Source organism: Podarcis cretensis, assembly GCF_951804945.1.
Source record: "Podarcis cretensis genome assembly, chromosome: 7".
Lineage (NCBI taxonomy): Eukaryota > Metazoa > Chordata > Lepidosauria > Squamata > Lacertidae > Podarcis > Podarcis cretensis.
This window is the reverse complement of record NC_137176.1, coordinates 25,414,820-25,439,752: the sequence shown is the minus strand read 5'-3', so window position 1 is coordinate 25,439,752 and position 24,933 is coordinate 25,414,820. Positions and strand designations below refer to the sequence as shown.

General features: G+C 42.0%; 2 protein-coding genes across 2 annotated transcripts in view; one reads left to right on the top strand and one right to left on the bottom strand.

Moving 5' to 3' along the window:
• WRNIP1 (WRN helicase interacting protein 1) overlaps nt 1-24,933 on the top strand; it is a 181,373-nt gene that overhangs the window by 153,201 nt on the left and 3,239 nt on the right. The window lies entirely within an intron of this gene.
• Nucleotides 10,208-24,783, bottom strand: LOC307220891 (serpin B11-like). Its single transcript, XM_079985061.1, has 8 exons — nt 24,599-24,783; nt 18,479-18,657; nt 17,649-17,705; nt 16,340-16,477; nt 15,473-15,590; nt 14,705-14,847; nt 12,598-12,753; nt 10,208-10,809 (listed from the first exon to the last, which is right to left on the bottom strand). The coding sequence occupies exons 2-8, from the start codon at nt 18,638-18,640 to the stop codon at nt 10,411-10,413; spliced, it is 1,173 nt and encodes a 390-aa protein (XP_079841187.1). The 5' UTR covers nt 18,641-18,657; nt 24,599-24,783; the 3' UTR covers nt 10,208-10,410.

Genomic DNA, 24,933 nt, shown 5'->3' with positions numbered 1-24,933 from the left:
TGATATTGGAAAGCTGTTACTTTTAATTACAAGGAAACTCAGAAGGGAGGGATTTGAGGAAGTCAACCAAGATGTTTAAAAGGTTGGATTTGTGAAGAATTAAGTTTGTTGTTATTGTTTATCTGTTTATTGTTTCCCCCCTTTTCTTTCTTTCTTCTTTTTTCTTTTTCTTTTTCTGTTTTTGTGTATCATTTTGTTTTGTGGTTTGTGTTATCACTGTGGAAAATCTAATAAAAATTTATTAAAAAAAAAAGATTGAGGGGGTCCAGCCCCCTTAAATCAAATACTGAGGGACCCAAGGCGCCTTCAAGCACCTAGAGTTGACACACCTGCCAATCAGTCAAACCCGATCTTTATGAGTTTCAAATCTGGGTATGATACTGTAATTTGAAATGTGCTTCAGTGGTTCTTAGAATCAGATTTTCATGTGAAGAGTGTTTGTTCCCTTGTTGCTAGGTAACAAGCAGGCATCAAAGACACATTCCATTCCATATATAACACACCTTTCATCTCTAAGAAACATGACAGAGCCCGGTTGACTTTCACTTTGAACACCTCAGCACTAAAAGTATGCACACGCTATGTTGTTAATATCCTTTTTTCTGAGCAACTTTCTGTGATTCATACATACACAGAAAGGCAGGATTTACGTACCAAAACCTCATTCCTAATCCTGAGCAAATATTTCTGTAGGTGTGGCTTCGTGGGAGCTGCCTCTATGCTGCTTCAGAAACCTACGTGTTGTGTGAATAAGATTTAATTTTGATTTCTCAGAGTTGATTCACTGAGTGTGTGACTGATCCGTTCTTTTTTAAAACTGTTGGGAGCTTGCATGGAGAGAACCAGTCAATATGCAGTTTTCACTATGGACCTAGTTTGCTATCATCATCATCATCATCATCACCATCATCATCATCATCATTTGCAAATGCTCCTCATTTTCCCAGGTGAGACTCACCTGGCACCTTCATATCTTTAGGCACCAGGCAAAAACATTCCTCTTCTCCCAGGTCTTTGGCTATTTAAAAAATCTATAACATTTTAAACTGTGTGCTCTGAGGGGTGGTGGTTATTGTTTCATTTGCTATTAAGTTATGATTTTTGTGTGTGTTTTTAAACTGTAAACCACCAAGTGACCCTTGAATGAAGGGCAGTATATAAATTTAATAAATAAAATAAAAATAAATAAGTGGGGAGAAGTTCTGCTTTTATTAGATGGTGCAACAGTGGAAATTTGTGAAATTGCTTTATTTACAAATACATCAGCAGAGCACATAGGATGTAAACAGACGCTACTTCAGCAGGAAGCAATCACCCACCAAGAACTCAGCTGATATGCCTCAATCCTTTTCTCCTTTCGCTGACCATGCCCCTGCTACTTTTGAACTCTTCACTGTTTCTCAGTCTGATGATGGGTCAAATCAACAGGAAAGTGAAGAAAACCTAACTACGACCTTTTAAACTCAAGTTCCATGTGGTTCATGCATTGTGCTTTAAGTTCCTCTTTCTCTCTTTTTAAAAATAATTTTTATTGGAATTTTATTTACAACATAACATCAACCCCCCACCCTCCCCAATACACAACCCACCCTCATTAAACGTGAACATAGCATACAGTGAGCATAACATACAACAAGACAAACAATGAAATAAAAGACTTCCTTTATCCTGTATCTGGCCTCCTTATTTACTTCTTATAAACTGTTTCCTTTATGAATAATTACAGTGGTGCCTCAGGTTAAGTACTTAATTCGTTCCGGAGGTCCGTTCTTAACCTTAAACTGTTCTTAACCTGGAGCACCACTTTAGCTAATGGGACCTCCTGCTGCCACTGCGCCGCTGGAGCATGATTTCTGTTCTCATCCTGAAGCAAAGTTCTTAACCTGAAGCACTATTTCTGGGTTAGCAGAGTCTGTAACCTGAAGCGTATGTAACCTGAGGTACCACTGTATTAAGATTTTTCTAATTTTAACTTAAATTGTTGGAACGTCACCCGCCTCCCGGGAGCTGTGCCAGCCTCCTGGTGCACTCGAAAGGCGAAACATTCCAATGGTCACTCCCTGGGTTCAGGAATCCTCCTTCATTCCAGGTGACCGGTCAAATAAGCAGCCTCTCTCTCATGAGGAAGCATACTAGTTTTCCTTGCAAAGCATCAGAAGGGAAAAGGCAGTTTTGTAGAATCAATCTACTTTATTGACTGCATAAAACAATAATACAAATGACTGCATGACTTGAGCAGTCAGCTCTGGGTTTCACGACTCAACCCTGCTCTAGTCCAAGAGCGGAAAAGGGAAGAGAAACTCTTCCCAGGATATGCTGAGCACAGCCTGAGAACTGGCTGGCCTTCCCTTCTCACCCTGTGAGGCACCACCTGATGTGAACAGCTCTCGCTGTTTCCTGCCAGCGTGGCAACTGGTGGGGGCTAAAATCCCAACATAAATATCCACAAAGTCTCCTGCAGACATTAATTGAAACAAGTCCAGGTTTGTATTTTAGGGCACTGTTTTGTGAAGTATTCTCTGCATTTCCCTCATGCTTTTTGAAACTCTTGTCTAGTGTGATCTCTAATTGCCTCTGTTAATCTAGCCAGTTCAGTATACTCTAACAGTTTGTCTTGCCATTCCTTTTTTGTTGGCACAGTTTCTTTTCCCCAGTGTTTAGCAATTAGGATTGCAAGTTCCTCTTTCTCAACAGATACATTAAAACCAGTGGGTGGGGGGAATACATAAAACCACCCCACCCTATTCTAAATGGCCACAGATAGTTAAAGGCCAAAGGTTATTGTGGGAAGTGTTTGCTTCACACTTAAACACATATAATGAAAGCGCCAGGCGAGTCTCCTTGGGAAAAGCATTCCGCAAATGGGGGGCCACCACCGAAAAGGCCTATTCTCATGTTGCCACCATTTGGAGGGGGCACACAATAAAGAGCCTCAGATGGCAATTGCAGGGTCCAGGTTGGTTCATATGGGGACAGGCAGTCCTTGAGGTATTGGGTTCTTCAGCTGCATAAGGCTTTTTACTTAGAACTGGGCCCAGAAACTAGTTGGTAGTCAGTGAAGTCAGGACAGGAATGGTATCATATGCTTAAACCATCTTGCCTCAGTGAGCAATCTGGCTGCTGAGTTCCGTACCAGCTGCAATTTCTGAGCCATCTTCAAAGGCAGTCCCACATATAATACCAGAGTGTGGACTACAGAAGTTAGAGATTCCCACCCTCACCCCCCATGAGAATAATGCACTCAGATGAACTGGTTTGTGCAGAGCTTTTTGGGTAAGATATTTTGGTTATAACAGGTGACATCTAATTAAATCCTACCTAGTGTCGACTCTTTGGAATTTGGTTGGATTTTTAAATTAATTTCATTGAGTCTAGCATTGGAGGCAAACATACTGTATTTTCCCGTGTATAAGACACCCCCGTGTATAAGACACCCCCTATTTTTTTGAGACTCAAAATTAAGAAAATGCGCTATGCACTATCCATGTATAAGACAGCCCCTTATTTTAAACTTCAAAAATTTAGGAAAAAATTGAATGAAGAGCGGTATATAAATTTAATAAATAAAATGAAAATAAATAAGTGGGGAGAAGTTCTGCTTTTATTAGATGATGCAACAGTGGAAATTTGTGAAATTGCTTTATTTACAAATACATCAGCAGAGCACATAGGATGTAAACAGACGCTACTTCAGCAGGAAGCAATCACCCACCAAGAACTCAGCTGATATGCCTCAATCCTTTTCTCCTTTCACTCCTTTCTCCTTTCACTATACATGTATAAGACAACCCCTTATTTTAAACTTCAAAAATTTAGGAACAAATTGAGTCTAATACACAAGAAAAAATTGTATATGTGTGTGTGAATTTACATAGCAAGAGGGGGTGGGTTACATCAGAAAGAAGTCAAAAGGGCAAAAGCACTCCCCAAAGGTGTCTTTCCAAGGTGAGAAAGGATTTAAAAGGAGGCAGGAAAGAGTTAAATGGGGAGATGTGGAAATGTGGGAGGGAGCGGGGGGGGGGGGGGGGAGAGAGAGAGAGTTTAATGGAAGCATGAGAGGAGAGAGGACAAAGTTAAGCCACACAGGCAAGTCCTGAAGGTAAAATAAAAAGAAAAGGTATGGAGAGCGAGAGACAGACCCAGGGGCTTCCTTGTTCTCTGGCTCTCTGCAAGTGACCTTGGAGTGGGACTTCCAAACTGGCAGCCCCACCATTGCTTCACGTGGGAGATTTGTTGGGAGGGGGAGGATACCCCCCACACACATGGTGGGGAGGTGAGAGGTGCACAATGCTTAAGGAGAAGGCTCAAAGGAGGAGAGTGTTATGTACTGAAGTTCTCACCCTGGGCCAGCAGGGGGATACTGTAGATAGTTCAGGTCCACATATGCAAATAAGGGATCGAAAGTGACGTTCAGTGTTTGGATAGTTACAGAAATGGTTACTGTTGCGTTGTAGTGGAGCTCTATATAAGCAGGCTGGCTGAACCCTTCAGTTCAGTTCTGTTCTGGCCTGTGAATAAACAAGAGCTGTTTGAAGAATCGCTGTGTCGTCTGATATGTTCACCCACAACTTAACAGAGAGGGTGGATGTGTAAGGGGGAAAGCGTGAGACACCATGGGCTAATCTACACTTGTAGTTTATAACGCTAGGAAAGGGTTACGAAAGCGTTTCAAAATGTAAGGGTTATAAGTATTATGTTTCGCTTACAAGGTTAACGATACATTGTTAAAATGTGACACCTAGGATTGGAATTGCCCAAAAAAGAATTGCCCCAAAAAGATGTTAGATTGTTTTTGTATGCCACTACAGCGGCAAGACTGCTACTAGCTAAAAATTGGAAATCTCAAGAAATACCAACGGTAAAAGAATGGCAGATGAAGATGTTGGAGTTTTTGGAGCTGGCCGACCTGACTGGAAGAATCCGCGATCAGAAAGAAGAGGAACACCAAGAAGATTGGAAGAAATTTAAAGATTATCTAGCTAAACATTGTAATATAAGATAATTAGAAGGTACCTGAAAGTATCAAATAGGCCTAGGATTAGAATAAGAATGTGGTATAGTAATACAGTGGAACCTCGGGTTAAGTACTTAATTCGTTCCGGAGGTCTGTTCTTAGCCTGAAACTGTTCTTAACCTGAAGCACCACTTTAGCTAATGGGGCCTCCTGTTGCTGCTGCACTGCCAGATCACGATTTCTGTTCTCATCCTGAAGCAAAGTTCTTAACCCGAGGTACTATTTCTGGGTTCGCGGAGCCTGTAACCTGAAGTATATGTAACCTGAAGCGTATGTAACCCGAGGTACCACTGTATGGAGTTAAGCCAATAAGAAAAGAGATGATTAATTAATTGAAGGAGTTACGCATTTCCTCCATAACACGCACAGACATTTCCCCTTACTTTCTAGGAGGAAAAAAGTGAGTGTTATGGTGCAAAAAATACGGTACTTGTATTAGAAAGATGATGTTGGAGAACTGCTACAAAGGTGTCACAATGCAATTCAGTTAGAGGAGATTTGAGGAAGTCAGATAACAATTAAAGTTAATTTGGATTTTAGAAGTAACAAGTTTTTTATTTTTCTTCCTTTTTTCTTTTAGTATTGTAAAGTGTTTTGTTTTGTGTCTTTTATATGTTCTATTTGTTATAAATGTGGGAAATTAATTGAAAAAAATGAAAAAATAAAAAATAAAATGTGACACCAGAGGGTGCTGCAGAGCTATCCCATTCCAGAAACTGGGTAGTTTCACCTTGTGAAAAAGGAAAAGAAGCCAAATGTCTGGATGTTTTAGAACAATGTTCAAAAGGTGAGTGTAGATGCAGCCCGTGTCTCTCTCTTCCCACCCGAACCTCATCGCTGTGGAGCAAGCAGTTTGCTTTCTCTTTCTCTCTGTCTCTCCCTTTAGCCAGGCAATGGTGTGTGTGAAAAGTCTCGGCGATGGGCTTATTCTGGGGGCATGTTAAACATTCTCCAAGCCCCTCACTAAAGGAAAGCAATGAGGGAATTAATTTTAAAAAATCAAGGCAGCGTTGATTCTGTTTCACTGCAATTTGGTTTCCGCCAAGTTCTATGCTATTCACCTCACCATAATTATTCATATAACTTCCATTCAATTAACTATATATTATTTGCAGGCTTTAAGAAATGCACACAGGGACAATGTGAATGAAAACCAATCATACTGAGGGGAGGGGAAGGATGCCACAGCCCCAATCACTGGCCAGAGAACTAGTGGCTTCAGAAAGGCCATCTCCCCTTCAAAGCAATCTGGCTCCAACTAGTCTATCTCTCATAATATTCAGAGGATTCCTCTTCTACTTTTCCTTTCCACTGCCCTTCCCTTTTGTTCCTGTTCTTGTAACCCTGAGGGAGGAACCCATGTCTTTAGTTTGCTATATTATTAAATAATAACAATACAATTTCCACCCAGCCTATGGGATGGTCGTCGCAGAAGATTGGGTGTAACTGAATCCAAACTGGAAGGAACAATGCAATTATTTCTGGCAGGGCCTGTCCAAGGACAGTTGCGGAATACGTTTGCGACATCCGTGTCAGATTTGGAGCAAGAGTTTCCCATGTGATGTGTCTGGGGGGTGGAGTTGGCTATTTTTTTTTATTTATGGCCCTGCAGATTGGATGGAAGGAATGAGTGCCTTTTGTGAGCATGTTGAAAGTACAGTCATACCTTGGAGGTTGAACGGAATCCGTTCCAAAACGTTCCAAAACCAAATTGTGGCTTCTGATTGGCTGCAGGAGCTTCAGAAGCCGTGGAAGCCCTGTCAGACATTTGAGCTCCAAAAGAACGTTTCGTAAACACTAACCTCCGGGTTTGCGATGTTCGGGAGCCAAAACGTCTGAGTTGCAGGGCATTCGGGACCGAAGGTACAACTGTAGCAGTATATATAGTACATGTTTTGTGGGCAAAATGTCACACGCTTCATCTCTGCTGCCTTTATGTGGAACTGGGAAAGTCTCTTCTCCAAAACCTCGAAAAGGCACTGAAGTCAGTGAAGGGGGAAATAGTATGCACAAGAATCAATAAAGCAAGTTGTTTGTAAATCAAGCCATCATAAAGTTACACCAGATCCAAACTCCGTTTGAAAGCAGGGCTACTGTTCCATACCTCCGATATTTCTCCACTGAAAACAGGGGCACCCTATTTAATAATAATAATACAGTGGTACCTCAGGTTACATACGCTTCAGGTTACATATGCTTCAGGTTACAGACTCCGCTAACCCAGAAATAGTGCTTCAGGTTAAGAACTTTGCTTCAGGATGAGAACAGAAATCGTGTTCCGGCGGCCCAGCAGCAGCGGGAGGCCCCATTAGCTAAAGTGGTGCTTCAGGTTAAGAACAATTTCAGGTTAAGAACGGACCTCCGGAATGAATTAAGTACTTAACCCGAGGTACCACTATAATAATAATAATAATAATAATAATAATAATAATAATAATAATAATATGCCCCTTTATGGGACTTGCACAGCCTTAGTTCAGGCAGCTTCAGCTGAGCTGTCTAAATACTGGTTCAGCCAGAATAAGCAAGTTACAGCGGCATGTCAGGAAGTTAATGCCAGCTCAGCCAGGAATCAGGCAGCTGAGCTGCAAATTCTCTGCATCCTAAACTGCTCATCCCAGCAGATCTTGACATAGGTTTGCCCTCCAGTAATCTGATTATTATCCCTCTCATTGCTTACCAGGCATGCTGTGAGCTGCCAAGCCACTGTCTGAGGCGACAGCAAGATTTTTATTTTATTTGGAGAAAGAAGACCTTTTTGCAGCCTTATCTTTAAGCTATCATCAGACGTTTTGCTACATTCACCTGCCCTACAAAGGTTACACTAATTTTTGGGCAAGGAATTTGCCCCTTCTCTTCTCCAAAGCTTGCAGAATTCCCAAGGAACTTTGAGATTTGTAGCTCTGTGAGGCAAATAGGGGTCTCAGAATGTTCCCAGGAGTCTTTGGGGGAAGCCATGATTGTTTAAAGTGGTACTGCTTTAAAATGTGTAGTGCAAATGGGGCTTTGGACTGGCCAAGCATAACAAGCTTGAAGTGGCTTGGTTCTCCTTCATCTTGTTTATCAATGAATTGGCAGGCAACATGTGCCAAACAGTCCTCTTTCTGGAGAGAGTACTCTATATACACTTTTGTTGTTGTTGTTTAGTCGTTTGGTCGTGTCTGACTCTTCATGACCCCATGGACCAGAGCACGCCAGGCACTCCTGTCTTCCACTGCCTCCCGCAGTTTGGCCAGACTCATGCTGGTAGCTTCGAGAACACTGCCCAACCATCTCATCCTCTGCCGTCCCCTTCTCCTTGTGCCCTCCATCTTTCCCAACATCAGGGTCTTTTCCAGGGAGTCTTCTCTTCTCATGAGGTGGCCAAAGTATTGGAGCCTCAGCTTGTTTGATATTCCTCTTGTCTAAAACCAATAAAAACGATTTTAAACAAGATTCCACATTTGGAAAGATTTCAGATGCTTTTGATTGTTTCAGATTTTATCCTTTCGAATTGTGCAGGGATGGGGGAGAATTTGAGCTGGCTTATGCTTTACTGTAGGGACGCGGGTGGCACTGTGAGTTAAACCACAGAGCCTAGGGCTTGCCGATCAGAAGGTCGGTAGTTCAAATCCCCGCGACGGGGTGAGCTCTCATTGTTCGGTCCCTGCTCCTGCCAACCTAGCAGTTCGAAAGCATGTGAAAATGCAAGTAGACAAATAGGTACTGCTCTGGCAGGAAGGTAAATGGCGTTTCCGTGCGCTGCTCTGGTTCGCCAGAAGCAGCTTAGTCATGCTGGCCACATGACCCGGAAGCTGTATGCCGGCTGCCTCGGCCAATAAAGCAAGATGAGCGCCGCAACCCCAGAGTCGGCCACGACTGGACCTAATGGTCAGGGGTCCCTTTACCTTTACCTTTATGCTTTACTGTGGGTCATGCTGCACAGCAGGGTTGACCTCAGATTTCAGGGAGCACTCGGCACACTGCCCCGCAAGCCAAACTTTTTGGGGCTGCATCAGCTTTTAGCTCAGGGAAGGGTGTGATGCACTGCAAAGCACTTTGCATGTTTATGATGAATCATGGTTTGAGGCTCTAAGGGAAACCTGTTCTTGTGACAGCTGATGAGAGGCACCTCCTTTGAAAAAGCAACTTAAAAGAGCCTGCAACAATTGCCAGGAGTGACACTTAAACCTGGAAGTTGTAAATTCTTTGGAGCTTTCAGCACTAAAGAAACCACCCAACTTTGTAAGAGGAATTTTGGTCCTCTTTTGAGGACTATGAAGGAGGACTGAAAGAAATGGAAACGTCTTGGGTTTTCCAGGTTGGGTTGAATCACCACTCTTAAAATGATGATCCTTCATAGATTTCCCCTTCTCTGTTCCAGACTCCTCTCAAGAGTATCCCCTTGCATAATTTTCAATGCTGGCAAAAAATATTTGATACTGTCAGTGGGGCAGGTCACTCTGTACATTGACTCGGTCTCACGGGATTAAGGAGGGGGAATTTGGTATGCCTCTTTTATAACCAAATCATGAGGCAATCCAACTCAAGCAATTAATCCACCCCATCAGTTGAACTGGGACTCAGTTCAGGGATATTTTCCACTAACGCCCCCCCTTTCCTCCCTCACAAAACAGAATCTCAAGAAAATATCCATTTCTGGACTTGAAATCTGGGCACAGTAGTCTAAACAGCTCACTCTTCCCTCTTGGTTCCCTTTTGAGATCACCTGTGGTTTCTGCATTCGGTTAAACACCAGCAATATGAGGACTGAGAAGCAAAGGGTCTCTACAGGGCCCAGGACCTCCGTATTTAACAGAAGAAAAATCCTGACCATGCAACAATAATCCAAGTAAAGGAATCAAAACCTACATGGCTTCAGAAGATCAAGATGACTTCTTTTTCCTCACAGTGGCTTATGGTTCAGTGTGTGCTACAGTCCCTCACTATATTTGAAAAGTCGTGTGAAAGAGACAGATCTCGGAGACAGATCTTAAAGTGAGGAACATTGAGAGGGAATTGGCATATTTTTGGTGTATGCTTCAATTGAAAACCATTTCTGCAAACATTAAAGAATCAGCCCTGAAAATAATCTGTAGGTAGCATTGGATTTCTGTACACCTCACCACTCATTAAGGACCCGGAATCACACAACAAAACCAAATATTTTGAATAGCTCACTTTATTTAGATTGTTGCTTTGGGTTTCGTTTAAAGTCCCATGTTGTACATTCAAGTGAGTCTGCCTACATCAGCTGAAAGAGGTCCATCTTAGGTATTTGTACTTTTTTTAGGAGATGAAAACCCGGAAATATTAGCTAAACAGAAAGTAGAATATATGATTTTTGTTTCGGCACTTCTAACACCCTGGGCTTGCAACAAATGCAAAGGGCATGCATGTGATCATTTAAGCACCTGTTAAGGTGAATCATACCTGCCCAAAAATAGGATGCTCTTGGTTTTTTTGTTTCTCAAAAGGAAAATGAAGGGGTGATCAGCTCTTAATTGAATTGGCATGCTTGTGGTGGAAACGCCCACCCCAGTGGCGGCTGCTGCCTCTGTGCCTTCTTCATTGACCACGACATAAGATTTATGAATGGCCTTGGACACAAACAGGTTTTTGCTTCCTGACATGCCGGATAAATCAGCCTTTCCTCGTGTGAACACATCTGTCATTCCTAAAGCTACCAAAAGTTTGTTGAGCTCATAAGTTTCTTCCAGCTTGAACTTTGGCACATAAATGTCTACATTTTGCTTTTGCATGTTTTTCGAACTGGTCCATTCTTGAAATTTTGCATAGTTGAGTTCCTTTTCAACCTGTCAAGTAAAAATAATAATCAATGCCAATTAAATATCTGCCCCCAGAAAAAGACGTGGGAAAAAGACAGACAAATGTTTATTTATTAAAGCGTAGGCAAAGAATATGTCTAAAAGCTCCAATATTGTTTACACCCTCCCCCCAAAAAAATGTTTTGGAAAACCATTATATTTGTCTGTGAAAATGGTGGTTTCTTTAAAAAAATATCGGTTGAAATGTTTTCACAAATGAGAGGAGAATCCTTAAGTTCAGCAGCATGTATTGTCTCTGCTTTAGAGTCCTTGATTTAACTTCTGTTTTAAAGACACAATGGGCACATTCTGGGTCATTGAAAAGTGTACTAATCCTATACACATTTCCCAGGGCATAAAGCCCCAAGGAGAACAATGGGATTCTATGAAATTGCACTATAAACATAACAGTCCAAACCTCCTTTGTGCCAAGGGTGTGGTGTCCCTCTGTCCCACCTATCAGACAGAAGTTGCAGAGTAATCAAGAATATGGTTGTTAATAAGTCCCCCTTGTTGCAGCCCCATACAAAGATGGTAAAGGTAAAGGGGTAAAGGACTTCTGGACTGTTAAGTCCAGTTGAATTCGACTATGGGGTGTAGTGCTCGTATCTGCTTTCAGGCCGAGGGAGCCGGTGTTTGTCTCCAGACAGCTTTCCAGGTCATGTGGCCAGCAGGACTAAAGCGCTTCTGGCGCAATGAGACACTGTGATGGAAACCAGAGTGCACAGAAACACCGTTTACCTTCCCGCTGCAGCACTGGTATGCTTTCAAACTCCTAGGTTGGCAGGAGCTGAGACAAAGCAACGGGAGCTCACCCCGCCATGCGGCTTCGAATATACAGTGGTACCTCACAAGACGAATGCCTCACAAGACGAAAAATGCACAAGACGAAAGAGTTTTCCGTTTTTTGAGTCGTTCCGCAAGACGAATTTCCCTATGGACTTGCTTTGCAAGTTCTTGTGAGTTTGTTTCCTTTTTCTTAAAGCCGCTAAGCCGCTAATAGCCGCTAAGCCGCTAATAGCCGTGCTTCGCAAGACGAAAAAACCACAAGACGAAGAGACTCGCGGAATGGATTAATTTCGTCTTCCACTGTAATAATAATTTATTATTTATACTCTGCCCATCTGGCTGGGTCTCCCCAGCCACTCTGGGTGGCCCCCAATCAAGTGTTCAAAACAATACAGCATTAAATATTAAAAACTTCCCTAAACAGGGCAGCCTTCAGATGTCTTTTAAAGATAGGATAGCTGCTTATTTCCTTCACATCTGAAGAGAGGGTGTTCCACAGGGTGGGTACCACTACTGAGAAGGCCCTCTGTCTAGTTCCCTGTAACCTCACTTCTCGCAATGAAGGAACCGCCAGAAGGCCCTCGACGCTGGGGGTGGAGACACTCCTTCAGGTATACAGGACATCTGACCTTATAATCTACAAGCCCAGGAGGCTTAGTGGTTTAGACCACAGCACCACCTGTGTCCCTGGGCACATCCAAAGATACACTAGTATTAACAGACATTGACAATGCAGGCCTACTGGATTGCCTTGCTCTATGTCTGTTAAAATTACAAAATAAAACAGAATTGGAAACTGACAGGACAAAAGCTACAGTTCATATATCTCTATATTTCTCCAAGATTTCTTCAGTTGACTAATCAGTTGAACAATTTATTCTCATTGATCAGGTTTTTTTAAAAGCAATGTATGTATGTACGCCCACTACAAAGTTTTGAAAGTTGACTTCAATTCCTTGATCCTTTTCAGAAATCAAAGCAAATTACCTGGTGTGCACCTCCTTTCTTGTCTGGCAGTAGAATGAACATACTCATCTCATTCTTATCATAGGGAAGCTCAAGTATTTGCAGTGATGGATTTTGTATATAGGCCACATTGAATTCACCTTCCTTATTCATCATTGGCACATTTTTGCTCTGGTTCTGTAGTGAATAAAGCAAGTAGTTAAGCATAAAATGTCATTTTTCGTGTGTGTAAAAGAGGTGGCTATAAGCCATATGAAGTACTGAGTACAGTAGGATAGTTGCAATGATTTCCAGTGTTGTACCTTTTTTGTTTAGCACCTTCAAACATCGGACCACTCTGGTATAAAACACAAATGTATTCTGTATCCCCAACGTACAATGCAATAGTCAGAGCTGGCCCACCAATGAGGCAGGATTATTATTATTATTTATTGAATTTTATACTGCCCTATTGTAGCACCCTGCTTGTGGTTAACGCTTAGCTGGAATGAAATATTCAACGCAGCAATAGAGAAATTAAAATAGTAATTTATTTGTCAGACAAATAAATATGAGGCACAGTGGTATATGGTTACCAAGCTCTGGCCTGGCCTCTTGCCATTCTGGCCAGCACTTATATTTCCTTAATCCAGCCCCCTTGCTCCTCCTGTGGCTGCCTCTGTCCAGTCAGCCTGGTTAAAATTCCTATTGGCTGTTTGCTAGAACCAATCACAAAAGATACACCCATTTCCTCTCGCCCTTTTATGGGAATCAAAAAGCTATATATTCTTCTATCTATAAATGACAAATAAGTAGTAATATATCTTACATGTGTCTCAACAAGGAATCTTAATTACCAGCTCACCTCTTGCCCTCCTTGCCCTATTGCCTTCCAAAACAGATGATTAATCTTGAATTTTTATCTTAAGCATATGTCAAGGATTTTGAGTTCACATCAACATTGAGAGATCTCCTTCATTTGAAGGTTTCTAAACAAAAGGCCTGACAACCATATATCAGGAGTGCTCGATGGCGTCTCCTGTCTGGCAAGGGGGGGCTGGTGGCTGATGGCCCCTGTGATCTCTTCCAACTATATGAAATAAGAATCTAGCATTTCTTAAATCCTTTGCATAATTATATTTAAGCTAATATATTTAATACATAAATAACCTTTTAAAAGGAAAAGAAATCTTAAAAGGATCTTAGTTTAAGAAAGAAACAGCTTTAGAAAAGACTTCCCAAAAATGCTCTGTTTCTGCCAGCCAGACCAGTTGCTTTTTCACTGCTCTTGACCTTTTTAACCTTAGGAAGAAGATATGGCTCATTTTACTATTTATCCACCCTTAATTTGTAGGGTCAGTGTAACCTTGGCTCTCAGCCTGTAATTCCCTTTTTACGACTTTGAGAATTGTTTTCTGCTATAAATCAGGGGGGCCCCTTGTCTAGGAGTAAAAACATTTTGCCAAGGTTCTTCTAGGCAGCTGCTCTTCTGCCTGGCATGAAACATTTGAAGATCTTTAAGCTCATTTTTAAAATACAAGCCCTGATTAAACATATAAGCTTTAATAAAAATGCAAGCTTATGATTAGATGCCTCACTATGCCCAGAGGTCTCAGGGCAGTTCGCATAAAAAGATCACAGTATGTAAAATAAAAATAAAAGCAATAATACTCCCCCCAAAAAAGAGCCACATTTTAAAAGGGCATAGGATGTCAATCAGATCAACCAAAGGCCTGGTTAAAAAGGAATGTTTTTCCTGGCGCCTAAAGGTGTATAGGGGACGCGGGTGACACTGTGGGTTAAACCACAGAGCCTAGGACTTGCCGATCAGAAAGTTGGCGGTTCGAATCCCTGCGACGGGGTGAGCTCCCGTTGCTCGGTCCCTGCTCCTGCCAACCTAGCAGTTCGAAAGCACGCCAAAGTGCAAGTAGATAAATAAGTACCGCTCTGGCGGGAAGGTAAACGGCATTTCCATGCGCTGCTCTGGTTCACCAGAAATGGCTTAGTCATGCTTGCCACATGACCCGGAAGCTGTACGCAGGCTTCCCCGGCCAATGAAGCAAGATGAGCACCGCAACCACAGCTTTGGACAGATAGCTGGCCATAATAAATGGTTTACCATCTCCACCAGCTTTTCGGCATACTGTACCTCATTAATCCAGAAAGGTGCTTCCTTGGTGAGTTTCTTATCAAATTGGGACTTCCAGTTTCCTTTAAAATATATAGCATTCGCTAAGACCAAGCTAGTTGTTTCGTCAATAGATCCACTGGCCATCAGGTCCTTGATTTTACCTTTTTAAAAGACAGATTCAAGGCAAAATATTTAATAGTCAAAATGACAATGAAATTTTCAACCGTGTTAGTGTGTAACATCTAAAACATGAAGCTTATCCACCATTAAAGGCTTCATTACCTTTGTATATTTTAGAATTCTGTGGGCCGCTCAGTTCTTCTGGGAAACAAATCTTTCAATGCCATTCAGTTTCTCAATCTTCAATTACTTTCCCACCATTTTAGCATTTAGCTTGTGATTTATTTATTTTTTTAAAAGACCGCATGAACATTTGTATGCATTTTTTGCTTGGAATTTTGCCTCAAACACTTTTTTGCAAGCAATTTTCTTCAATAGAACACATTCTTGTATGTCATTTTCACTAACATGCATTTTTTTTTTTTTGCCCACCTTTCCTCAATATATATGTTTTTTGTATGCATTTTTTGGAATGGAAAACTGCAATCAAAAAATTGTAGATGTGTGGATTTCAAGTGCTAGATGCAGTTCTGGTCCACATGTTTGCATCCGAAGTGTGAATTAGGTAAGTTCACATTAAAATGCAAAGTGAACAAATTTCTCCCATATCCCTTTCCTTAGCTGATCCATTTCCAAATAAGTGAGACATAACTTCTGTTCCTTTACCATTTGTTTGCTTTTCAATCCAAGTGTTAATCTCATTTCTAGCTTCCTCTGGTTTTTTCTCAAAGTCTACTTTTTGCAACTCAGCATGGTACATCTCCTTTGTGCAATGTAAGAATTGCTGTATAGAATAATAATAATAAAAAAATTAATGCAATTATTATTATTTAAACAATTTCATTGAATTTGTATGACATCCCTTCCTCCAAATCAGCCCAGGGCAGCAGAAGCTATGGCTGTCATATATATATAAGTATGTGACCTGGCGTGCAGCACTCTTTGCAACTGCCGCTAGGAAAATTAGAGCAAATTATATAGCCAAGGTAGCCACCAACTGTAAAGGAGATGAATTTATTTGACCCTATCTACATCAAGCTATATCCTATCTTTATCACCAAACTAAACTCCGAATATAATTGCACTGTATTATTTAACATTTTTTAATATATTAGTGGCCATGTGATAATTTTAGCTTATGAATTTTATTGTTTAATGTCTTAATTTGTATATTAAGGTACTTTTATAGCTCTGTTTAGAGTAGGTAATGTCTTGATAATATAAATGTTTTAAGTTTTTTGTATCAATTCAGCGTATTTTCTTTTAATTGTTGAATGATTCTGTGTACATTGCAGCAGCCTTTGGCTATGTGCAATAAAACTGACTGACTGACTACTAAAGGCCAAACTTCAAAGGCCCTACAACTGCTCCCATGTACCATTTAAAACACTCTCCACTGTCAAGAAAAGAGATCCTAAATAGGCATCAGTAAAAGGAAGCGGAAGCATTGCTATCAATTTCATGTGCTCTCTGCTGCTCATCCAACAGCAATGTGTCTACACAGGGAGGAGCATAGAAAGTATTCTTCCTTACCTGTAGAAATGTGTATTTCTCTTCTCCATAAAGCCTATTGGCAATGCTCAGTTCGAAATTTTTGTCATGATGGTTGATAGCTGCTAAGAGTGCTTTGAATTGGATGTGTGGTCCTCCCGGTCTGTCACACTGTGTATCCTTTAAATAGCAAAGGCTGTTTAACAGTACATCGACATTCTCGTAAATATGGCTCCCAACGCCCTCCAAACCATTATGTGGACCAATCCCAAATCCGGAGTCAAAGTGAGCAGATAATGGAGAAATTGGGGGCTCTTCTGAGTGGAAGCACGTGCCCCCCTCCAAGGCATCCTGAACCAAACTGAATTGCTCCCAAAACTCCAGGACTGCCTTGGAGCAGTCTTTGAAAGTGTATATATTTCTGTTGGGGAATAATGTTCAAAGTGCTTTCCTTCAGTAGGGGTTGGCAGGGCAGTATACCCCTGAGCTCCAATAAATAATAATAATAATAATAATAATAATAATAATAATAATAATAATTTATACCCCGCCCATCTGGCTGGGTTTCCCCAGCCACTCTGGGCGGCTTCCAACAGAATATTAAAATACAATAGTCTATTAAACATTAAAACCTTCCCTAAAGAGGGCTGCCTTCAGATGTCTCCTGAATCGCTGCCTGCTAACCAGAAGGTAGGAGGGGGAGGGGAGACTATTAGGTGCACAGCACCCACCTCTTCGCTTCCTTCCCTTCCCTCCTCTAACTCCCGGTATATAGTAGCAATCTGGCGAACAGGAACAGCATGTGGCTGACCACAATTGCTTTTCATATATGACTTTGGTTATCCAAACTGAAGCCTTTTCAACTGCGTCATAATCTCTGCACTGCAGATGAGGGTAGGGCCTGGAGATGGGAAGAACCATACCTAAGAGCTAAACCATGGTTCTTGGCTAAGGTGAGATTTGGAACAGGCCTTTGCAGCTTGAATTCTTAGTCACTACATTACACCAGCTTGACTTCCAAGAAAGCTGAGTGTCACAGCTGCACCCAGGGGTGCCAACTTGAATAAAATATTGGGGGTGGGGGGTGGGAGAAAGGTAAGTAAGTCCCAGCCCACATAATCAGTCACATGCTGTGGTGCATGCACACCATTTCTCTGTAAATTTTGGTGCCCCCTCAAATATTTTATTGGGGGGCTGAAGCCCACTCGGCCCCTAGGAGTTGGCTGCTATGGCTGTAGCTGTTTATGATTTCAGATTGTCTCACATTTTGAAAGGATAATAAGCTAGATCCATATTATCCCCCCCCCCCAAAAAAAAAACCCCTAGTGAAACAGAAATGATATGCCAGTACTTTTTCAGCCGAGCCTGGAGAGCTTCCAGATCCAGTGACCTCATTGAAGTGAAGGACCTGCAACACAAAATGTGGAATGAGAAACCGCAGATCTACTCCAAGTCATTTGCATCTTCTTTTCATCCTTCTACCGTACAATGAAAACTGTTATGTACTGAGCTGAATCCTAGAATGCAACAGCTTGATTGGTCCGCAGGAGCCACCCAATCCAGCTCCTGGATGAATCAGCAACACGATTGGTCTGCAGAAGCAGCCCGGAATTATCCAATCACGTGGGGCCCATTGTGTAAATAATGTATATATAGCTAGACGTTTTGGGGAAAGTTTTATTCATTGCTACTATGAGCTGAATAAAGAGCATGAAATTCACACTAGACTCCGAGTATATTTCAAAAACACTTCATTTGAGCAGGGGGCTTATTGAAGTTTAGGGCAGGGGTTGAAACAGGAGGTGTTAAGTTGTGGTTGAACATATCAGACAACACAGCGATTCTTCAAACAGCTCTTGGTTATTCACAGGCCCCGAACAGAACTGAGCTGAAGGGTTCAGCCAACCTGATTATATAGAGCTCAACTACAAAGCAACAGTAACAACTTTTTGTAACTATCCAATCACTGAACGTCACTTTCAATTCCTTATTTGCATATGTGCAAATAAGGAATGAAGTGAAAACTTAAGGAATGAAGTGAAAACTTCATTTTAGCTGAGTGAAAACTATCTACAGTATCCCCCTGCTGGCCCAGGGAGAGAACTTCAGTACATAACAGTAGGCAATTGCATAATATGACACTTGGCATACACACAGTGGTGGTGGTGGGGTGTTTCCTACCTTCTCCATCTGCTTAGCAGTGTCTCCTCTGGCTCCAAGAGAGACCATGCCCAAAGCGGCTGCAATGCTCATGGGAGAGAAGAAGATGTTCCCCGAAGTACCGTCCATCTTCTTGTGTAAATCAAAGGCAAATTTGTTGACAGCATCCACAAGGGTAGTCATGGTGCTGATTGTGATATCTGGGACAAATATCGTCAGGTTAATTCTTCCGGTAGACTCCTTTGTATATAATCCCTTTTTATTGGTCTTATTTTTGTCTAAAGGATGAATATCTCCATAGAAAGGTATTCACTGTGCCTTCAATACCACATTACTTCAATTTTATTTAAAACACCCACACCCCACCTTTCTAAAAAGTTCAAGATAGAGAATACAATCTTGATGTCAGTGTAGGTTCTAAACACTGACTTGAAATGAGACTTCCGGGTTAGCGCGATCCGAGTAATGGCGGATTCCCTCCGAGCTCCGGAGGGAATCGGCTCCATTGCAAACGGGTCTCACCGCGACGGCGACGCGGGGACCCTTAGAAACCGCAGGCGCGGAAGCCTGCGGACCTGGTGACTCGGCAGGCACCTAAAGCGCCCCCCCCGACCCACGAAGAGCCTTTTTAAAGGCTGCGGAGAGGGTACGGGGAGTGGCGTGGTGCTGTGAGTAGACCGCTACTGCAGTGGAGCGAAGCCGCGAGCCATGGCCGGAGACCGCTGACTTTCTTCCCTGAAATTCGGACTTTAATTAATCCGTGAGTAGATTGGAATTTGGACTCTAAAAAGCTTATCCTTGAATTCGGCACGATCGGGGGATGTGCTAAAGGGAAGTCCGCACCCCCCTGCCTACAGAAAATTTAAAGCAAAGATCGGAGAACTAAGGTGGAGAGTTCTTTCCTTGGTGTTCTGTAAAAGATAAGATTTGCATGAATTTGACAGAAGAAGATGTGTGCTGGAGAGTAAGAGTGGTTTTTTAGAAGTTTTTGTTTGAACCCCCCCAGACCCGGGGGTGTCCTTTTATGTGAGCTGGAGAATAAGGAACGAGGAGTTTGACAGCTGTCAAAGGAGCTGTCAAACGGGCAGCGAAAGTTAAAAACTCTATTATTTAACACTTTTTGGACTTAATTTGTTACATTTGAACTAAAGTGGTTGGAAACAAAGTAGGGAAATAACAAAGTAAAGGACTATTGGAAAAGATTATTAAGTAACTAGAATCCCCCTAGGGGAAACATTGAAACATTGCAATGGCTGCAGATGGAAAACTACAGGCAGAGCTAGAAAGAATGTTTTTTCTTGTGGGAAAACTGGAGGAGCAGACTACGGTCATGAGTAAACAACTCATAACCTTGAACTCTAAAATAAATGACTCTGCTGAAGGTACAATGGATTTGACTGGGGAAAAATCTGCAGCTGAATCAGAAGAGATAGCTTCGGAACAGGGGGAGAGCGAGCAAGGGCTAGTACAGATGGAGACTACCAACCACAAGCCTACATTGTTAGAATACAAAGAAGAAGACCCTTGGATTACAAATCTGCGAAAGATGCGAAAGAGGAGGGAGGAAGCCCCTGGAACATCTGGAATACCTGATTTTAAAAGAAATAAGAAATACGACTGGGGCTTCCTATTTGAGTATGGACTGGTTGATCTTCTGCAGCAGCTGGTGTCAAGTACTTTGGAGGGAAGAAATTCTGATGAGACTGAGCTGAAATTTCCCCGAAACCTGAGGACCAACGAGGAGGGTTACCAACAAGATCGGCAAAGAGAGACTGACAAGGACTTAAAGGCCTCAGATGTGAGGAACCCAGGCTAAAAACTGTTGTTATGGATGGGGGGACATTTGGAAGGGACAGAAACCGGGGCTGGGGGGGGGAAGGAGAACTTGTTTTTAAATCTTTATGACTTTTGTGTTTGATTATTATGACCTATTTTTAAGATTAAAGGGAAATTCGTGGAAGGAACTCGAGTCGACCTTAGAAAAGGCTTTAATGTTTTATAAGAAAATTGGATAAGTAAAATCTGGCCAAGTAAATGGGTTTTTTTTTAAAAAAAAAAAACATATATATATATATATATAGTAATAACATGCAATGGATGAGAGATTTGAATTTGCTGAGTTAATGTAACTGAACTAGGATGTATGAAGGGGGGGTGGGGGGAGGTCAAGAACTGGGGTTAGGAAAGTAAGGTTATGAAATTTTATACGTGTTGTCTTTGTCTTTGTGTGTGTATGTTTGTCTTTATAAAATGTGAAAATTTAATAAAAATATTAAAAAAAATAAAAATAAACACTGACTTGAAATGTTCCTTGAAAAAGTTTTGCCTTTAACAACAGGCTTCTTTATAAGGCAGGCTCTGGAGGGGAGGTTTGTGTGTGGCGTACAGGCTGTTGCTCTGGCTAAGATGGCTGAAGAGCAGAGCGAGATAGAATGATTCTCTGTATATAGTTTTATGTTACTTTATTAGGCCAGTAGTTACATAAGTTAGATAAGCTGTAGTGTTAACTTGACAACAAATACTCTAAGAAGGACCCAAATGGGTGAGGTGTTTAGAGAAGAGCTAAACTGTGAAGAAGGATCTAGAAGATTTTCTGGGTGGCACTGCTGACTGGAGGAGGAACCCCAAATGACTGGCAAACTGCGCTGACAAGATAGAGAATACAATCAAGGTACTAAAGCATCTCATTACTTAAAACAGAGCTGCAAAAACTAGAAAACGGAAACATAACAGTAAAAAAAGAAAGAAAATCAATCAAGTTCCACTGAAATCTCTAACAAGTAAAAGCCTTCAAACAAAAGTTCTAGCTAAAGTTTTTACCATGTATTGAACATTTATTTAAGTCCTCCCCCATCCAGTGGATTCTCTGTTGGTTATTAAGACTGATAACAAAGCAAAAGCAATTGTTTGCCTTCTGCCTGGCTCCATCTTCACCCAGCAGCTCCAACAGTGAGTTGTGAAACAGTTGGTATGACTAATTGCTTTGTGACCACACCTGATGATTAGGGCTATCAGTTTTAAATTATGTCCTTATTAAGCAACCCAATCAAACACAGTGCTTGCACACTTAAGTGAAAATGATCTCTTGTTTTGAGCTGGCCTTGCTTAGAACCAAGAGACATAACTCTAAACACAGCTACTTTGAAAGAGGTGGAAGAGATGAGTTTTCCCCTGCCATTGCATATGCACAGACAACAGCAGTATCCCCCCTTTTGGCATTAAATATCACCTAAAGTTTGCCATGCAGATTATCTGCAATCACCAACATTCACACTAACCTATAGGAACTAGTAAGAGTCTTATGACTGGAACTGTTGACAGTTCAAAACTTGACTGGCATTGAAAGTCCTGCTAAAACAGTAGGTGGGGGGGGGGGACTTTGTTTTAGCAGCAACTTGCATTGAAATCCCAACTTCAAGGCTTTAGACTCAAAGCAATTGATGCCATTTTGACATCTGGTGAGTGACAGGTAAGCAGATTCCTTTACCTGCCAAATTTGACTCACAAGCTAAATTCTTAAAAGGAGCTAGCCTGTCAAGTCAAAAGGGTTCCCCTCCCCTGCTTAACAAGCGAATACAATGGGTGCAAATTTGGGACTCTAGCATACATCTAGCATACATCTAGCCAGACATCCTGGAGAGTGAAGTCAAATGGGCCTTAGAAAGAATTGCTAATAACAAGGCCAGTGGAAGTGGTGATATTCCAGCTGAACTATTTAAAATTTTAAAAGATGATGCTGTTAAGGTGCTACACTCAATATGCCAGCAAGTTTGGAAAACTCAGCAGTGGCCAGAGGATTGGAGAAGATCAGTCTACATCCCATTCCCCAAGAAGGGCAGTGCCAAAGAATGCTCCAACTACCGCACAATTGCACTCATTTCACATGCTAACAAAGTTATGTTTAAAATTCTACAAGGCAGGCTTAAGCAATATGTGGACTGAGAACTCCCAGAAGTGCAAGCTGGATTTCGAAGGGGCAGAGGAACCAGAGACCAAATTGCAAATATGTGCTGGATTATGGAGAAAGCTAGAGAGTTCAGAAAAACATCTACTTCTGCTTCATTGACTATGCAAAAGCCTTTGACTGTGTTGACCACAGCAAACTATGGCAAGTTCTTAAAGAAATGGGAGTGCCTGATCACCTCATCTGTCTCCTGAGAAATTTCTATGTGGGACAAGAAGCTACAGTTAGAACTGGATATGGAACAACTGATTGGTTCAAAATTGGGAAAGGAGTACGACAAGGCTGTATATTGTCTCCCTGTTTATTTAACTTATATGCAGAATTCATCATGCGAAAGGCTGGGCTGGATGAATCCCAAGCTGGAATTAAGATTGCCGGAAGAAATATCAACAGCCTCAGATATGCAGATGACACAACCTTGATGGCAGAAAGTGAGGAGGAATTAAAGAACCTTTTAATGAGGGTGAAAGAAGAGAGCGCAAAATATGGTCTGAAGCTCAACATCAAAAAAACGAAGATCATGGCCACTGGTCCCATCACCTCCTGGCAAATAGAAGGGGAAGAAATGGAGGCAGTGAGAGATTTTATTTTCTTGGGCTCCATGATCACTGCAGATGGTGACAGCAGCCACGAAATTAAAAGACACCTGCTTCTTGGAGAAAAACAATGACAAACCTAGACAGCATCTTAAAAAGCAGAGACATCACCTTGCCAACAAAGGTCCAATAGTGATGTATGGAAGTGAGAGCTGGACCATAAAGAAGGCTGATCGCCGAAGAATTGATCCTTTTGAATTATGGTGCTGGAGGAGACTCTTGAGAGTCCCATGGACTGCAAGAAGATCAAACCTATCCATTCTTAAGGAAATCAACCCTGAGTGCTCACTGGAAGGACAGATCCTGAAGCTGAGGCGCCAATACTTTGGCCACCTCATGAGAAGAAAAGACTCCCTGGAAAAGACCCTGATGTTGGGAAAGTTTGAGGGCACAAAGGAGAAGGGGGCAACCGAGTACGAGATGGTTGGACAGTGTTCTCGAAGCTACGAACATGAGTTTGACCACTGCAGGAGGCAGTGGAAGACAGGAGTGCCTGGCGTGCTCTGGTCCATGGGGTCATGAAGAGTCGGACACCACTAAACGACTAAACAACAAAAAAAGCATACATATAGCATAGGCTAAGGCAGGCATCCCAAAACTCAGCCCTCCAGATGTTTTGGGACTACAATTCCCATCATCCCTGACCACTGGTCCTGTTAGCTAGAGATGATGGGAGTTGTAGTCCCAAAACATCTGGAAGGCTGAATTTGGGAATGCCTAGGCTAAGGGGCAGACCTGCTCATACGCTCCATTGTATTCAGTGCCTGTTTGCTATCCAGCCTAGGAATCGGATTTTGTTGAGCCTGCTAACTGACAACCTGAGGTTAGAAAGGACTAATCACAACCCCTTAAATCTCATCACAACAGGCTGGCAGGCTCGATTTTTCACCACAAAAAACAGAGTTCAGATAGGTTTCCTGGAGCTTAGGAACAAGTGAATGAGATCCCCTGACCTCACTGCCATATTACCCCACCTGATTCCCATCCCGGGGAACACAGTGTCACCACCACAAAGAAGACACTGCTGCCGTTCTATCCTCAACCCTGGTGCAATCCTATACATATCTCCACTGAATTCAACGACTCCCCCAAGTAAGTCTAAGCTCTAAGGCTGCAATCAACCCTAATTAGACTTACCTGGGAACTCAGTCAGCATTTGTTCTGAACAGAAATGCATAGGAATGCTCTGAAATGCCTGTTTGCCAAAAGAGAGGTCCTTTTTGTAAGGAGCAATGGGTAGTTAGCTTGTTGGGGGGCTAAATATGTTGCCCCCTTCTCCCATACAAATAAACAAATAGATGAGCCTATGTATAAAGTATCTGTGCTAAAGCGATGTCCACCTTTTTTGGGGTGCTGTGTTGATAATTTTTAAAATTGACTTATAAAGCATGTATGGAGAGGTAACCAGAATAAGTGCTCTTAAAATACATTTCTTGAATCTGGTTCTTCTCCATGGAAACCTAGCATTGTACCACACACACACACCCCAAACCTGTGTCCCTTAGATGTAAATATGGATGTCCTATGACTGAAAACCCTTCCTCAGTTAACAGAAGAGAGAAAAGTCTGTACGAAGCTTACCTTTTCCTCTGTGGGAGTGATTCCAATGCTGTATGGCTGATGCAGCGGATGCACCTTCTTACGAGGCACCACTATTTAAAGCTGGAAATCAATCAAAGAATTGTTTTTGTTACGCACAGGTGCAATTTGGGAACTTCCTGGAGAATGAGTTCATGGTGCCAGAAATTGCAAATGAATCTGCAATAGCAAGCCAGGTTGTCTAGAGCAGGAAACTGAGGAATTCTGGCTCTACTGGTTTTGCAATTTGGGAATAGAGGTGGAACAGGAGCTCCTGCGCCTTCAATAGAATTTCAGAAGGTGTAGCTTGTCACGAAAAGGTCATCTGAGAAGCATTT

What these genes read in the sequence shown, in the direction of transcription:
- LOC307220891 (XM_079985061.1), bottom strand. Translation starts at nt 18,640, where the DNA reads ATGACTACCCTTGTGGATGCTGTCAACAAATTTGCCTTTGATTTACAC. An exon ending in CTCCAGGCTCGGCTGAAAAA is followed by an intron (nt 16,478 to 17,648) that starts GTACTGGCATAT and finishes TGCTATTTAAAG; the next exon opens with GATACACAGTGTGACAGACC. An exon ending in GATTGAAAAGCAAACAAATG is followed by an intron (nt 14,848 to 15,472) that starts GTAAAGGAACAG and finishes TCTTTTAAAAAG; the next exon opens with GTAAAATCAAGGACCTGATG.